At 36.0% G+C, this 17,660-nt stretch overlaps 3 protein-coding genes across 3 annotated transcripts; 1 reads left to right on the top strand and 2 right to left on the bottom strand.

Annotated features, from left to right (window-relative positions):
- Positions 1–2,188: 2,188 nt before the first annotated feature.
- LOC125191612 lies at positions 2,189–2,815 on the bottom strand. Its single transcript, XM_048089006.1, has one exon. The coding sequence runs from the start codon at positions 2,711–2,713 to the stop codon at positions 2,273–2,275; it is 441 nt and encodes a 146-aa protein (XP_047944963.1). The 5' UTR covers positions 2,714–2,815; the 3' UTR covers positions 2,189–2,272.
- Positions 2,816–7,747: 4,932 nt separating this feature from the next.
- LOC125194065 (26S proteasome non-ATPase regulatory subunit 1 homolog A-like) lies at positions 7,748–13,192 on the bottom strand. Its single transcript, XM_048092068.1, has 13 exons — positions 12,959–13,192; positions 12,244–12,307; positions 11,986–12,091; positions 11,778–11,889; positions 11,520–11,688; positions 10,861–11,372; positions 10,628–10,763; positions 10,261–10,509; positions 9,953–10,173; positions 9,603–9,861; positions 9,182–9,414; positions 8,594–9,086; positions 7,748–8,409 (listed from the first exon to the last, which is right to left on the bottom strand). Exons 1-13 carry the CDS (start codon positions 13,099–13,101, stop codon positions 8,083–8,085), a joined length of 3,024 nt encoding a protein of 1,007 aa, XP_047948025.1. The 5' UTR covers positions 13,102–13,192; the 3' UTR covers positions 7,748–8,082.
- Positions 13,193–15,023: 1,831 nt separating this feature from the next.
- Positions 15,024–16,337, top strand: LOC125196925 (cytochrome B5-like). Its single transcript, XM_048095591.1, has 3 exons — positions 15,024–15,158; positions 15,822–15,888; positions 15,988–16,337. Exons 1-3 carry the CDS (start codon positions 15,072–15,074, stop codon positions 16,230–16,232), a joined length of 399 nt encoding a protein of 132 aa, XP_047951548.1. The 5' UTR covers positions 15,024–15,071; the 3' UTR covers positions 16,233–16,337.
- The last annotated feature ends 1,323 nt before the right edge of the window (positions 16,338–17,660 follow it).

Raw genomic sequence — 17,660 nt, forward strand, 5'->3', positions numbered from 1 at the left:
CCCATTGGACTGGCACTCCGCGATCAGGGTTATGTTTGTGAGGTTGTTCAGAGAAACCGAGGCATCAAACAACGTTAACGAGGATGCCGAATTGGTCAGACAAAGTGCCACCAACAATGCTGGAATGACTATTAACCTTGAGCTTCTTTTTGAAGCTGCCATTTTCGATACTTTAAATTGTTAGTTGATGAGGTATTATTTACCTCTTTTTATAGTGACTCAAGATTGTATGAATATTAATTATTTTATAATACACATAATCTTGCAAGGGATACAATTGCAATCATATCCTATCAACGGATTTGTGATTTTTTTTTATGAGAATTAATGTGTTTAATGTTGGAATGAAGAGAATGAGATGATCAAGTATATATTTAGGCCCTATTCAAGGAAGGAAGAAATCAATTTATATCAATCAAAGGTATTAGAGTTATAAATAAATGGGATATGTGAAGAGAATATGTGTAGTAAAATACCATTATTTCATTCATTTGTATTTCAAAATTTTGAATAAAGAGAATATATATGATTGAATGTGTTTAATTTTTATGATTCCAAATTTTTTTCCCATAAGTATGCTTCGCGGTTCCGCCTACTAAGTTTTTTATTTCAACATGAATTGACTATGATCCAAATTTTTATCCATGACTTTTGAAATTCTGATTACATTCTTATCAAATTAAATTTAGTGCTTCTTTTTCAAACAAAATTGAAATAAGTGGAAGTGGTTGTCCCATATGGTTAAGCTACAAGCACAAATATACACATGACTATACAAGTATTTTAGTGGAAGTCATGCACTCCCACGTGGAAAAGGACAAAAGTATATTAGTGGAAGTCATGAAGCTTAAGAACGTAATTATTTATTTGTTGATAACTAATATAAAAAATTTAAATATATAGATGTTGGGAGAGAGGGGGATGAAATTGACATAAAGGTATTGTCGTACGGATCAAACACATTAGCGGATAACCATCTTATCTATATATATCATGTTGGCCAACTTAACAAAAATCTTCTTTAGAGCTATACAAATGTGTCGGAGATCTATCGTCTCTCGAAAAATATTGATTTTTTTTAATATTTTTTATAATTTCATTTTATAATTACTATTATAATTTTTAATAATATTACTACTCTTTTCATCCCTAGAAAAGAAATAGGTACTACATTTTTTTGGCATGTAAATTAAGAAGATGGTGTTCAGTGAGTTAATGAAAAATATAAGGAAAAAAAAAACGGAAAGGGAGAGATGTAGAGTTAATTTTGCCAATAGATGAAATGCACCATTTATTTGGGACATCTCAAAAAAGGAACAATTCATAATTCATTTATCTTGGAACAAAGTGATTGTTTATTTGGTTAAATTTGAGAATTTTTGGACTATGTGACATGTTGGAGCTTTAATTCTATGGAGTTTCCATTTTCCTTTCTTTGCTAGTATTATTGTTTGTTTTAAGAATAATGTCAAGAATTTATAATAAAATTAGATTTTTTTGGATGTATGTTAAATTATGAAATTATGAAATTAGATTTTTAAAATCATTTTTGTTGATGAAGCATGTGAAAGTATATATAGTACTAGTATATTTTTTGGCCCATCTAGCGGGAAATACATAACTCTTTACTCGTGTAGAATGGCATGATATGATCCCATTGATACGAATATTATATTAAAATATAACTATAAATAATAGTAACATGATGAAAAAAGTAGTGGCTGCCGTTTTCGAATGATTAAAGGCATCATAATTCACGACGCTAGTTGTTATCAGAATAGGAGAAACTAACGAATGGAAGACATTAATTAAAAAAAAAATTGTAAAATTAGAAACCGCATTTCTTGCATAGATTGAACATTCTTAAAAAACAAAATCCATCATCCTTCACTAACTACTACAACTACAAAACAATCACAACATACTTAATTTCTTTCTCTTTTTTTATTAGACCAAGGGTATCGACGGGTATAATCGAGTGACTATTCGCCGTATTGATTTGTAGTCATCTCAAATGATTCTCAAAGAATGGTGATATAGCTGGCTCAAGCATTTAAAAATGGATCAATTCCTTGACCATTTGATTAAGAATAGGACGAGTCTTTTGCCACTCAACAACACCCTTTGGGTTACAGCAGACTTGTTTTTATTTACTAACAAGCTCATAACACCATTAGTCCATTATACATAAACAAAAAAGAAGCCCAAACTTCATATTAATTAGTAATTTAGATTTTATACATCTCAACAAAAACAGCTTAAATATATTTGCTTACATCCATGCAAAATCTTTGATCCATCCAACCCCATCACTGCTGAAGTAAAACCCATCCTCTCTCACCAGCCAAAGGCATTGCCCCCCGCCGCGTCCGCACCTAAACACGTCCCGGCTGGCCCGGAACGCCTCGAACTTCCGCCTCCTCGCGTCCCACTTGAGGGTGCACACGAATCGAGCGGAGCTCCACATGAGCGGGGCCACCCTGACGCTCCAGCTGTAGTCGTCGCGCTCTTGGAGGGCCCTCCCGCCTATGTCCCGCCCGTCCGCGGCCGAGCACCACACCACCAGCGCCAGCGACGAGTTGCTGGTGAAGCCGTTGATGATGCGCACGTCGTACACCCGGCCCGCGAAGGAGAGATGCTGCTTCCACGTCAGCAGCGTGATGTACACCGCGCAGCTTATGAGGAAGAGAGCCACCGCGTTTTGCGCTTTCATTGCTTGGACTTTCTCTACTGCATTGGGAGCCTGTACTTTATATATTGGGTGAATTTGAGATGAAATTATTTGTGTCTTTAAAGTGTGAAATATGATATTGTGGTGATAATGTTGCAATTTTATGAAGATTGTATTGCGAGTGGTGAGAGATTTTGTAGTTTTGGCGTGGTTGAGATTTCTACTATTGGGCAAAAAGTGTAGTCAGACAAGTAACTGTTTTTGGAAGATAATATCATTATTGACATCGATGTGACATCATATAGTATAAATTAAACATAGGGTAAAACATGGTATGTGTCCATATCATATAACTAAAATTCCACCGCCGTCCATAATGAGATTCATATAATGAATTATGAAGATAAAATTTGTAATTGAAAAGTGATCAAGATTAAGTTTTGTTATTGAAAAGTGGCCAATATTACAACTTCATGGTAAAATAGTTGCAAACTTTTTGTGTAGGAGTAATTGTTTCTAAATTCTTAAACTTTCGACAAATTTTGATTTTGCATACTAGCAACTAAAATATGAGTTCCATATCCCACAAACACTAGTACTTCCAATCATAATATATACCCTGACAAATTTTTTATAACTCATGAAGAAACCAAACACTCTAAAATATATAATGAATGATGGATGGAGAACTTTTCATTTTTATTTTACATGCAACGAATAAAAAGAGTTAAACCATCCACTTTATTGGTATGCAAGACTTTTACATCTAAGGATGCTTACTATAAAAGTGATTAGAGAAGGGAAGCTTACAAAGCTCCAAAACCAAGTTTTTATACACATAAACACTCATAATCATTAACAAACTAACCAAATCAGCTCACACAATAATATCAATAGTGCTTCCACATAACTTCACTAAGAATAATGGATCTTGATGTGATGCAGCTACTTGTTATTTGTTTTCTTGATCGAGTATGATTCGCTCTAATCAAGAGTTATCAGGGTTGGCACTGGCATGCTTTAGGTATTTAGTATGATCATAGTGTCAAATACTTTAATTTATAGTGTAATTTACTTTTTGAAAATGGGAGCACTATTGAGGCAGTTGCAGATAACTACTTGTCAAGGGTTGGTGCTAACTTCACAATGAAAGTGAGGATATAAGAATTGTCACTGTCAGGCCAATTACACTCTGCAATATATGTATGTCACACTTCTAGCCTATGCAAAATGAAACCATAGCTTTATATATAAAACTATCACAATAAGATGAAAAGTGATGAATGGTGTAAATTTGTACCTTTAGAGAAAGCATTGAAGGAGTATATGCCAAAGAAAGGTCAAAGAACACATGAGAAGTGATGATGGGGAGCAAATAGTTGAACCACTTTGTATTCTTGAGTCATATCAATGTCATTCTTAAACAAATTTATTGCTTTATCTGTGGCCTAGAATACTAATAAAATCATTGTCGCTAAAATGGAAAATAAGCTATGAAGCATATTCAGTGCGGTAGCTTCTGTGGTTGCCACTAGCAATTTATTTGCTACTGTTGTTTTGTTACTTTCAAATTTGATGATGTGAATTTTTCACTACTGCGTTTAGATGGATATTCAAACTAGTTCATGATAAACAAGGACAATAAAGAAACTAGAATGTAACCAAGTTTAGCTACCACATCTTCAAGACAGCTGAAATGGTTCAAAAACTTGAGTCGGGTTGATTCTGTTGCCAATCAGAGAGGGCCATCTAGCATAACCTTCAAGCCACTCTGTAGCAGTTCGATTTCATTAGGGAATTTCCTTTTCTCAGTATGCTGTTTCTCATTTTCGACGTCCATCATACCACATAATGTCACCTCTGGGGCACATTTCACACTGTCCCTACAAATTTCCTTGAGCACTTGAGCAATGTGATCTGATCAGGACTAGCTTGTATTTTTGGACATGCCTTATCTTTCTCCACAACTGCCTGCAAAAGAAAAGACAGGGCAGCCAATTCTCTGTTTGGCAATGCTTCTGTTCTTTTCTTTTCTGAAAGCAAATTCAGGGGAAAACATGTTGAGATGTGCAGGCTGTCAAATATGCTACAATTGTACAGATAAGTCTTTGGCAAAGATGTATGAGGAAGCAGGGACAAAATCAGGTTCATAATAGTAATACTACTCCATTTATATTCATTTTTTGTGAAGCAGAGAAACTACACCTTTCCTTGACAACAAAAACCAAAGAAAATAGGGAAGGTGCTTGCTCGCTAATAAGATACTCCTAACAATTAAGATGATAAAGCAGAACACTAAGAAACAGATTTACTACTACTGAACTGACTAATTTGGGGTGAGCCACATGGGTGGAGCAATCCTGGTGGAAGTGGTGGATATCTGAGACTCACAGGGACAATCGATGGAAGATATTTTGCCATCCACGTAACTATAGATCCCAACATCGTCATTTCTACCGCCTTGGCTAATGTAATTCACACCATCTGGGGTGAAATAAATGGAATCGGGGCTCAAGTTGAAGTCCGCCGCGGGCAGGGCAAACGAGTGGTTGCCTCCGACAAACATTGCCAAACCATCCAATGAAGACTCCATGCACCTCATTTCACCTTTTTTGCAATCAAATTCGTACGCGTGGAAACGAATGGTTTTGTGCGAGTAACAGATGGAACCACCATCCTCTTCCTCTTCCTCCTCTCCTTCTTCCTCTTCCTCCTCCTCTTCAGAGATATCTCCATTTCTCTTCTCGGTAATGTAGATATCAAGCAGCGCTTGTTCAACCATGTATTGCGACCAATTTTGCAATCTCGGGCAAGTGGTGTAGGAATCAAGGAACCTGCATTCCCGCTCGTCTCCCTCGCTGTTTCCACATCTGCAATAGAATGACTTGTAGTTTCCACATAATTTGCAAAAGGACGCTGGCTCATCAATCCTATCCTCATCCTCCCCGCCCTCTTCCGAGACAACACGTATCACTATAAATAGTCGCTCGGAGTGCTCATCGATCACCAGATATCGAGGGCAGTGGTAGTGCTCGTCCTCGTACCCGTAAGACGTATAAATTTGGGCCTTCCAGAAAAACGACCACGGATGTTGGAGGCTCCAGCACTCGAGCTCCAAGTCCGAGTCCGACTTATTGGTCAGGCAGAAGAGGCGGTTCTGGCGGGTGGAGTAGCCGATCACGTGGTAAAGGCCTTGGCCGCACACGGGGAGCCAGCTGGTGCTGCTGTGGGCGGGGGAGCAGACCGCAATGCCGGAGGAAGGGGCGTAGCGCATGATCGCGCGGCAGTCGTGGGCGTCGGGAGAGGAGGAGAGGATGATGTTGATGGGGCGAGTGCCGAAGGGTGAGGGTGGCTGTGCGGGAAAGGCGTGATCGATGTCGGGAAGCTTTATGTGAGAACCGGTGAGGGGATTGAAGAGGAAAGCCTGACGATTCTCCTCATTGAATGAGGCCACCCAGCCGTGGGAACATCCCACATGTTTCACCCGCCCGCCTTGTGCCCACGCCGGCGCCGCCGCTGCCTTGTCGATGCTCACCACTTCCTTCTCTGCCAGGCTGTACACCTCTTTATACCCGGCTTCGTAGGACGACGGTAGTAACAGGTAAGGGGATGATACTTTCCGTGGCTCAGATGCCATTTTACTCAACTTGCAAGATTGGAGGAGAATTGAGGATGCCATTGTGTTGCTCAGCATCCTCATTCTACTGAATTTACAAGATTGGAGGAGAATTGAGGATGCCATTTTCATTTGAACCCTAAACCCCTAAACCCCTGTTAAAATAATGGAGTGGATTTTCCTTTTATAAATTGCCTATTTTAGCGATGACTTGGGGGCTAAGGCTGTGTGCCGATCAATTAGGGTTATGAATTATTGGCTACAGCTGTATGCAGATTTTTAAATTTTTCTGAATTGTTAGTGGCTATTTCATTTATTTAACGAGTGAATTACATAAAATGGTACATGGTCTTTATTTTATATCGTTTTTGGTATTTATAAATCACATTTTTGGTACCTGATATAATTTTCTTCCCAAATTATCCTTTAAACAAATATATGATTCCATTTATATCATAAAGGGTATTTTGAGCAAATATAAAATTAGTACTAAAAGTGATATTATAATATCTTCTCTCATTCTCCTAATTCTTTATTCTATTATTATTAATCAATATTAATATTAATATTCATTGTTAATATTATACTTAAATATAATTATAATTATAATTATATCTAATTATTATTGTTATAATGCTAAAAATTGATAGTAATTAATAAATAATTGTAGTATAATTATATAAATTATGAATCACATAATATCATGTAATAATTATTATTATTATTTTACATTAAATTAGTAACTACTCAATATAATCTTAATAAAAATTTATCTTTGTGAATTGTATTCATAATGATATAAAAAGTTGAATATTTTTAGTTAGGTGTTTCAACCTTAAAATGAATATAAAATAATTTAATAAAAAATATTCAATTTATTTAATTATTTTAAATAATTAATTTAATTAAGTATTTTTTTTTATATTATGAATGCAATTAGATGTATGTATAAACCATTAAAAAGAAAGAAGCAAAAAGAAGGAAAAAGAAACATAAACTAAGGAGAAAATAGATAAAAGAAAGGAAGATAAAATACTAAAAAGAAAGAAGAAAATGAAGAAAAAAAAAAAAAGAAGAAACTAAAGAAGAAAAAGAGAAATAAGAAAGGAAGAAAAAATAATCACATATTTGGTACTATTTAATGAAAATTTCCAAAAATATCCTCCATGAAAAAAATCACATATTTGGTACCTAGGGTTATTTTTGTCACTGGTTACCAAAAACGATATAAAAATAAAGATCAGGTACCATTTATGTGCGAAAGTGAAAGATCAAGTACCATTTATGTAGTTCACTCTTATTTAATATAGATGAAAATCAAGAAACTGGTCATGAGCAATTGCATGATAACGGACTGCATCAGTGTAGAAACAAGCAGAGATTAAACCGTGTCTCAATATAATGGCAATGGCAATGGCAAAAACATGAGAACATGCTAGTGATAAAAATAGCTCAATCGATGAAAGAAATCCTAAGATCCAGTTTATGTAGAAGTGAGAATAAAATTACAGCCAAGTTAATCCAATGAGCAAATTAAACAGCCTGGGTCTCTCCTGCAACCCATACATCTATAGAGAAATTATGTGTTCGCGATCAGCACCGTGGCTAATGCAGTTTTCTACAGTTCTCTATTTCCCCGCGTTTATATATAAAGTAGAAATGAACATGATTGAGCGGGGTGGAATGACAAGCACCAGATAAAACCAACATTGACATTCGGTTATAACTGATTTTCAGGCCATCTGTTGGGATTTATCTGCAGAATCTTGGAGAAAAGAAATTGGCGCATTCCAACCTATGATGTATATTCAAACGCTTGTGGCGGTGCAGGCTCGTCATCCACTGCCATTGACGAGGCAGAGCCCTGCTGACCGGTGGCTGGTGCACCAGTAGCATTTGGTGCTGTGGATGAGAGTGAATCGGTCAAAGCTAATGCCTCAGGTTCACTTGGGCGAAGGTCTTTTAGCAGAACAAAGCCTGAGGGTGCTGACTTCACCGGCACATATCTACTGTCTGTAAGAAACTTGATGAATTTTTCTTGGGCAGGAATCACTCTAGCCGGGTTGGTCAAGATTTCAAATGATGGCTCAGGTTCAGCCTTCTTTTCTGCGGCACTATCAATCTGGTAACATAAGACACAGAAAAGCTCAAAGTCAGCAACTTCACATGTTCACCGTTACAAACTCTCATGGCAACCATATATATATATATATATAAGCATATACATACAAAAAATAGGTGCAGATGATATCACCACATGCATCATCCATATACCAAAGAAAAGGTAAGGAAAGAAAGCAGATTACCTGCATAGAGTCGCCATCTTTCTCAGTTGCTTTACCCTTCCCAGAACTTGGATCGGCCTTCTCAGCATTTGCTTTCTCCGCATCTTTCTTACTAGCCCTGGCCTTGGCTCTAGCCGATGTTGATAAAACTGCTGTAGGTAGCTTAGCAGCTGAAGTAGTGGTAGGTACAGTCGTAGGCTTCGGGTACTCAAACAATGATGGCTTTGCGTGTGATAGGAACTCAAACTTCGGCACTTTCAGGTCATTGTTCAAACCAATCAATGCAGTTGGTGAAAACGCCAGACTAATGAAATATATAAGTGGGTACCAGTACCAAAACTGACTGAATACAGCCAGGCCAACAACTGCCGTGATTTTATCATGCTTCGACTTTGAAAGCAACTTGATGGTCACATTCCTTCCACCAGCATCTAGAATTCCAGACGCTAAAATTGCACCCATCTTGCTCATTGTGTCTTCATGTTTGTCAAGGATTATTTTCTCCAATTGTCGCCTATGAACAAAAGACAATGTAAGCTGAAAGAATACTAATGGATATGGTTAAGGCATGAAGATAAGTTAAGTATACCAGTATAGTCAGAATAATACCTGAACTGACCAACACGGGAATCACTGGCTTCACTGGTTTGCACCATCACCATTGCCATTGCAATTAAAGCACCTTGGCGGACAAAGTCAACAACATCTGATGTCAAAGGCTCTAGCAATGATATGGCCTCGCTAAGACCAGTACCTGCACAAGAAATTCCAACAGCTAGTGCAGCACCATAACGAACATGTGGGTTGTATGACTCTGATAGCAGCGAAACAATTCGAGGAGTCTGCATTTTGTGTAAGTGTAAATAAAAAAATTAGTCATGATAGGGAAGAACACTTGCTTAGCACTTAGATCTAAGAGGAAGCAAGATAGACAAGTTTAACATCCCATAAACACAATTTTCTCCCTTGATTTTCAAGCAAAGTTAATAAACAACAGATTAGCAGAAAGAACACCAAAGAAGGTACCAACCTGTTCCGGATCAGAATATAGAACAAATCCAAGGGCAAGAACAGCAGTCCTTCTGACATCATCACTCACGTCTGATACGGCAAAGTGCAGCAGTTGACGTATGGCCTTATTGTTTGCTGTTCCCCTGTATGCTAATGCCAGAGCATACATTCCACCATAACGCAAGATAGGGTCTTGATCTCTAGTCATTTGCTCAATCAGAGTATCGGCTTCTTCCTCTCTCCCGTAGACAGTAAGTGCAATACCCAATGCCAAACCCCTGCCAAAAAGCAGAATGAAATAAAAGTAAGGAACAAAACATTACATGCAGTAATATGTTTACTAGCCTTGAATGGAAAATCAATAATTACCTAATAATCTTCTCATGCTGCGTCTCATGAGCATAAGCAAGCATTTCTCCAGCTTTCTCGCTAGCAGTTCCAACCATCAATAAACCCATACTTATACCAGCAGCCTCACCAGCAACAGCACTGTCTGTGTATAAAACATTTTTTATCTCATCAAAAATTTCATCATCTGCCGTGCCTAAAGCCGCCAGACCAAGACCGAGGCAGGCACCATGCTGAATAACCTGCACCATTTGTCAATTTCCAGCATTTAGATACTAAGTCATATAAAAACAAGAGTATAATATCGCTAAAAAGATCAAAGTACAAACCTCAACATTAGTACTACGCAAACTCTCTCTGAGAAACTGTTTAATGCCCTCCCCGTGATTTGCATGGATTAAACCAAGAGCATACAGAGCACCACCTTCGGAATAAGGGCTACCACCACTACCAGCCCCACCTTGTGGTAAGTAAGGTGCCATTAGCGATCTTCCTTGCTGCAAATGACCTCTGTGGATAACCCCAAGTCCTGCAGTAGCACTAAACTTAGCCCAATTTGTTGCCCTGCTCAGCCAGTCCTGACACACAATTAGTATGGAGCATTAGGAGAATAAATAGTACATAGACATACGATTATGATTTATGACTAATGAAGGAAATATTTATATAACTCAGATTCAGCCAATGGGTACATACCAGATTCTCGCGAAGAAACGTGTCTACAGTTGTTCCAGCATGCATAAGAGCATTGGCATATATAGTTGCACTGTGGCAAACACTATTTCTCATTTCAACAGATTGCTTTATCGTCTTAAGAATGAGAAGATCTGATCTGAAAAGAGAGAACAAATCCAATATTTATTAGACCACTTCACTTTTACTATGTCAGAAGAAATCCAAGACTAAGAACAAATTAGTGAAACACCTACTTGTTATGGCCATGTAAAAACTGCAGAGTCAACTGTATGCAAGTCTCTCCAGACAAAATTCCTCTCATTTTCGTTAATCTCTCATCATAAGCAGCTTCACGTGGATCGGAACATGTTGCCCTATCATCTGCTTGAGTCACATCTGTCATCTGAACCTCCTCTGATACAACGGCATTACTGCCAGTTGCAGCATCAGCGACTGTCGCAGCATCAGCTACTGGCACAACATCTGGCTGCGCAGACTCGGTCTGCTTTGACTCTGAAGGCTGCAACTTCTTGGCATTAGGGAGCTGATCTCGTACCTTCAAAAGGAAGGCTTGGTGTTCATTCTCCACTAGATCAAATGCTATTTGATATGCCAACAATGCATCATCTGCATTTTCAGATCTTAGGAGTTTCTCCAATATGGTTGCTACACCTTCGGGCTCATCCAAAAACATTAGGCGCTGGCACATGCTCAAGAAGTCAGGTGAGGGCAATTGTTGATATATCTTGACCAAAAGTCGGAACACCTGTTTAAGTTGAAGAAGAACACGAATATCATTTTTATAAATCTATTACACATATAGCTTCCATAAATGCTAAAGACTTCAGCCATTAACATATCTCATTAATTTTGGCTGCAAACGTAACTATCCAATGGGCTCAAAAAAATTCACCTCAAGGCGATACTCTCTTCTATATATAAAGTTATGAGAGACATCAATGCAGTAATTGATAGTAGAATGAATATTGTCACTCTTTATAACTGCTTCCTCAAGCTTATCCAATCGTCTGCATTCAATAGCAACTCCTATAGCTTGTTGGTATTTTCCATCCGCAATACATCTGTAAAAAAGGAAAGAAATGGCAATACAAAGTTATGAATTGAAACCACATAGCTATTGTTAGTAACATGAAGATGTCAATTGACGTACTTATCAAGCATTCTCTCCACAATTGCCTCCAGTCTAGGGTCAATTACTGCTGATTCATAATTTGCCTCAGCTGCTTTAGTCTTCAGACTAGCATATTCATCAATTGCTTTCGCTGAGGGAAACAAGAAGATAACAAAAAGCAAGAGTGTAAGTGAAATAGTGAATATCACATAATATCAAAGGGAAACATTGAAAATTAACTTCTTACCGAGAAGAGTATGAACATAGTCAGAATCCTCTGACACATCAAACTGGTGATCAGCTCCCAGAGCATATGATAGTGAGTCATTAAGTTCACCAAGATAATAGAAAACCTGGTGGGAGAAACATATGTACAATGTGAAAGAAGACAAAAGAAACTAAAGGAGGTAACAATTTATCATGCTTCAAACAACACTTCACCTAAAAAGTGTAATTTCTAAAACCAAACACAGAGGAAATGGCTATAAGTGTAACCATATTATACCTTGGAAACAAGCAAGGCAGCCAGATGCCTTTGTTCGAATTCTTCATCTTCATATAAACTTTCGCTGCAGTCATATTAGATCATATCATTAACTCACTAATTACAGTCAAGAATATACATATACTGACTTGATCAAAACTGAATTCCAAGACAAATTCAAACCCAACCAAATCTTGCTTAAATATCAGGTATTAATAAGTGACTAAAGATCCCAAATGGTAAATACTCATCAGTAAATACCAAGGTACAGATAGGACATGCTGGTTTATGTCTAGTCATTATATGGATGCAGTTGCTTATTTAGATTCATGAACATAACTTAAGTTTGTGTTGCTACCTATACTGTTGGTTAGGTTACCAATACCATCTATTCAACTTTGGAAGTCTATCAGACCTAATGCCTAAAACTAAACCAATCAAAAACCTGTAGCTCAGCTCACTGAATTCCCTCTAATTGATGCTATTTCTAGAATTCAGGGATTACAATACATCAGAAATTCAAGCATATCCCATCAGAAAATCAAACATGTCGATCATCAAGCTGTAAAGAACATAACTTTACTAAAAAGGATCACAACAAACGTCCCAATTTTCAAATCAACTCGACCAACACAATCGAAATTCTCGACAATGTGAAAACAACAAGCACAAATCAAGAGAGAGAAGGCCCAATTGATGCAATCAGATGAGAATAGGAAAGAAAGAAGGAGAATACATGATCGGGACAGAGGTGGAGATCTCCGGCCAGAAGTAGGTGACAAAGGTATTGAGATGCGTGAGCGCGTGTATCTTGAGAGCGGGGTGGGTCTCGTTCAGCATAGCCAGTAGCCCACCGGCGCAGCTCACCGTCGTAGCCATTGCGCAGAATTAGGGCTTTCGATCGACTGGGATTTGGGGTTGAGGGTTTTCCTTGAGATGCGAGTGATTGATTCAAAGGCGAAGACACAAAATCAAACTGAAATTAAATTCGTGTTGCATTCTTGATTTACCTGATTTGGGCCCTTATAGCAGTGAAGGTAAAGGTAAGATATTCGGGCCGGTTTTATTCGGCAAGGCCCAATTTTTAACTTCCTTTAATAAAAATCAACACCATCATTTTATTAAATATATGAAAACAATTTACAACACTAATCACACCATCAAAACGAACTTTTAAGTGTTCAATAATTACTCTAACTTAACAACTTTATCATTACACATCACTTTATTAAATACATGAAAAATTTACATCATTATTGCTTTATCAAACGACATCGTTTTACTTATACTTTTTCTTAAAAATAAGAACTTTTAAAATAACATGCGAGTTTTAGGGATGTCAATCGGGCCAGCCCACCGGATTTCGGGCCAACCCTATTCGGATTGCGGGTCAATCGGGTGCGGGCTAATCGGGTTGTGCTTTTCTTCGGGTTATAAAAGTTCAACCCTAACCCTAGAAGCCCGGATGTCGGGCTAGCCCAGCGGGCTAATCGGGTTGCTATCGATAAAATTAACATGCGATCAATCCAATAAATAATGGTGAAAATTAATTATATTTATAAAATGTAAAATATTTAATTATGATATATTTGAGATATATGTTTAAACTCAAATATAAACACCATCATATACTAATATTTGAGATTTATGCAAAATAAAACATAAACATCAAGAAATTTTAAAGCATCTTTTAGAAATTTAAATATATTTTTTAGTGAATTTGAAGTTTTTAATTTATATATCTATTATTATGTTAATAAAAATTTAATATATAATTTATATATTTAATATATAAAATTGAAAGTTATTTTTTTAGTACTCTATATCATAAAATAACTAATGAAGTGTCGAATTAGAGTCAAACAAATAGAACGATAGAAATTTTATCGGACTTTCGGGCCAGCCCATCGGGTTTTCGGGTCTGGCCCTAACGGGTTGCGGGCTAATCGGACTGTAATTTTATCGGGCTAGCAATTTTCAGCCCTAACCCTATAAAATTGGCGGGCTATTCGGGCCGGCCCGCGGGTTGTGTGTTATATTGACATCCCTAGCGAGTTTAATGCAAAATTGGTAAAGATAGAAAGAAAAAGCGTGTTTGAGAGAATAAAAGTTTCCTACTATGGAATTCATGTTTTTAAAGAACAGGTCAAAAATGAACGAGTTCCTATTATTAAGAAACGGAAGAAGTATAATACTTATATGGAAATTGTTATTCTACACTTAAATACTTGAATTTGTACACGTTAACTTTGAAAGTTGGGAAGAAATACATGAATTTAAAGTCTATTTTAAATTTATGAGCAAAACCCAAATATAATTGTGAACGGTGGATGATAAGCCTCATAATCAAAAGGGAAAAATAGTTTGTGTGAGCTGGCTTATGATAGAGTGATAATGTATAAGGTCAAAAATTTTGAGTTCGAATTATGTTTCATATCATGTGATGACCTATAAAAATTGTCCAACTTATCACAAGGCATAATATTAATTGCATATTAATTAATTTGATCAAATTTAAAGTTTAGTCCAATATTTGGAAAACGTTCCAATAGTGATCCCCATGCTTCGATTGCTAAGCGACAGTTGATTCAAAGGACTCTTTCTATAAACAATGTAATTATTGAAACAAACAACAAATTGACAAGCTTGAAAACTCCACCTAAGTTAATGATAAAATATGGTATCACCCCTGTCAATAACCTAACTATGCATGTTATTATAAGATTCTTATATTTGTAGCATCGGAATACTTAATTAATATCACTAGTACTATGCCTATATATAAAGACATACAACCAATAATTGCTTAAACTCTCTCTTAGTTTTAGCTTTAAAGTTGAAGAAAGAAAATGGGTGTAGAGGGCAAAGTATTCACATATTCTGATGTCTCTGCACACAAAACTTCTGATGATTGCTGGGTTATAATCAATGGAAAGGTATTTATTTATTTCTTCTTCTTTTTCTCATCTTCTTCTGTAATTAATAATTGTGTCTATTTTTTAGTTACATGAAAGCTTATTTCGGGTTTGGTGAATAAAATTAATTTAACTCCCAAAAAACTTTCGTTGGGGAATTTACTAACGAGCAAACTCCATTTTCTGTAATGAGCTCCAAAACATTTTAAATATTTACAATAAAATCAAAGCTGGAGATGAAATTAGACTCTGCCTCTAGTGTGCAAAAGTCAACTGGAGTAACAGTAAAAAAATACTATAATGTACAATCATTGTGTACTAGTATAATATTCTAAAAGAAAATATATCTATGATTATGGCAGCATGGGGTAAATTTGTTTGGTTCACTAAACTTAGTTAGATGAAAAACATAATTATTTTAGTGAAATTTATAGCAACATATGCATGATCTCTTAATTTTTATCGATTCAGTATTTATGATGCCAATGGGCTGAATGAGCGGTTTGGGCTGGATAAGCTTTAGGCCTTGTTAGAACAGATTTGTTTTGACATCTCTACTTATACAAATGAATAGTATTATATTTATATACGCAGAATAGCAATCGGTCAAGTTAGCAATTGATCACACCTATGTAGTGTTTGCTTGTATATACATTGTTTCCATGTCTCGAAAATGAAATACAGGTCTATAATGTTACAAGCTACTTAGACGAGCATCCTGGCGGTGACGAAGTCATACTGGGACAGGCAGGTACGAGTCGTGCGACAATATAGTAGTGTAAATTAACCCTTATTTACTCATCATAAAATAAGCAAAATGAGATTTTAAAAAATATTGTTATTTTTCTAGGTGGTGACGCAAGTCAAGAATTTGAAGATGTAGGCCATGGCAGCGCTGCAAGATTAATGTTGGATGAATTCTACGTTGGCGAGGTGGACTCCACCACAAAAGTTGAAGTTGTGGATTCACCACCGGTGGTGGCCAAAGATTCCGGCGTCAAGCCGGAGGAGTCAACTAAGTTTCTTCATTTTCTGCTTTCACTTGGAATACTGGGATTGGCTTTTGGGGTTTTACTATTCAACTTCTCAAGATGATTATATCAATACTCTCCTTTACTAGACAAAAAATTGTTTGAAATAAATTTGTACTAACTGATATTATTGTTTTTAATATATTCCTATTCTACCTGTTTGAGTTAATATTATCTTAACACCCCCACCCCCACATGGCCACACACTGAAGAGTGCATAATTGCAAAAATAAGCTTACACTAACCCGTCAATTTGGAATCCATCGAATTCGATATTTTATTTTTCTTGGAAGGTGTCAAGATAGAATTGGAATGGAATAAGATCGATTTATATATATATAAAAAAAGGTTCTCTTTGTATTATTTGACTTAACTTATATGGATATCCATTGAAATTTGTCTTCAATAATTATATTCCTACCTATGGAGTTATTATTAGATTAATACACGTGAAAATGGTTCGAATGAGTTCATCAAATAAAATTTCTAGTTACATCTTATATGTGATAAAGCTAAAACGGGTTAAGTATAATTGATAAAAGGGATTATAGACCACAAAATTTGATCAAGTTTTGTCTAGTCTTATAATGTTTGAATTAATCATGTTATCAATTAAATAACCGAATATTAAATCATGGAATTACATTTTTTCTCATTTAATTAACTCACCAATGTATAGAATGATGTCTTTTAATTTGGTGGTGCTCAAACGATGTCGTTTCAGTAAAACAAGTTTTTTTTTTTTGATAATATGATCAAATTTTAGGATTTTGTTGTTTATTATATCTCTCTATAAAATCGAAATGAATGAAACTAAAAAGTCCAAAATGTTTGTAAAAAAGTTGCACGCACAATATATGGAGCATTGCCATGTCATTTCTAGGTATGCATGTGACAATCCCCTAAATAATGGAACCCTTAGGAAATTACAATTAATGTTCATGAATGCCAACCACCAAACAATTCGATAAAGTCCACAAAAATTCAAAGCTAATTAACTATGAAGTCATTAAAGTCTACTGTGACAAATACTATCTTGCAGTACAAAATTAATTACTAACTTTATTCTTACTCAATCACTTCTACTCTAGTAATTGGGACAATATTTTTTAAGGTTATAATTAATAGTAATGGTTAGTGGAAACTTGTTAAAAGCTCAAACTTAGATTCATAAGGTAACTAAATTGATAAATGAAAGATTTAATAATACACATAAGTACATAATTAACTACATTAATGGATGTTATTAGTACTTTCTTTTTATGCATATACACTTATCTTACTTTTTAGTTTTTACATTACATTTTCGTGACCAAAGTAAAGGAAGTGGAAAAGAAGATTTCGTAAAAGCATATGTTCTCCTAGGATTGTCTTTGATGGTTTAAATTATGATTGTAGGAGTATATTATATATTCCTTCAAAATTTAGTACCAATAAAACGTTTGCCTAAGCCAACAAGACTTTTATTGAGATTTAATGTTTGTGTACCTAG

The sequence above is a fragment of the Salvia hispanica genome, chromosome 6 (assembly GCF_023119035.1).
Source record: "Salvia hispanica cultivar TCC Black 2014 chromosome 6, UniMelb_Shisp_WGS_1.0, whole genome shotgun sequence".
Classification (NCBI taxonomy): Eukaryota; Viridiplantae; Streptophyta; class Magnoliopsida; order Lamiales; family Lamiaceae; genus Salvia; species Salvia hispanica.

Bases quoted from the DNA above. Each gene is read 5' to 3' on its own strand.
- LOC125194065 (XM_048092068.1), bottom strand. From the start codon at position 13,101: ATGGCTACGACGGTGAGCTGCGCCGGTGGGCTACTGGCTATGCTGAAC. The intron at 11,689-11,777 runs GTACGTCAATTG...CCTTTTTTACAG, and splicing joins GTGGAGAGAATGCTTGATAA to ATGTATTGCGGATGGAAAAT. The intron at 10,510-10,627 runs GTATGTACCCAT...ATTGTGTGTCAG, and splicing joins CGTTTCTTCGCGAGAATCTG to GACTGGCTGAGCAGGGCAAC.
- LOC125196925 (XM_048095591.1), top strand. From the start codon at position 15,072: ATGGGTGTAGAGGGCAAAGTATTCACATATTCTGATGTCTCTGCACAC. The intron at 15,159-15,821 runs GTATTTATTTAT...AATGAAATACAG, and splicing joins GGGTTATAATCAATGGAAAG to GTCTATAATGTTACAAGCTA. The intron at 15,889-15,987 runs GTACGAGTCGTG...TTATTTTTCTAG, and splicing joins AGTCATACTGGGACAGGCAG to GTGGTGACGCAAGTCAAGAA.
- LOC125191612 (XM_048089006.1), bottom strand. From the start codon at position 2,713: ATGAAAGCGCAAAACGCGGTGGCTCTCTTCCTCATAAGCTGCGCGGTG.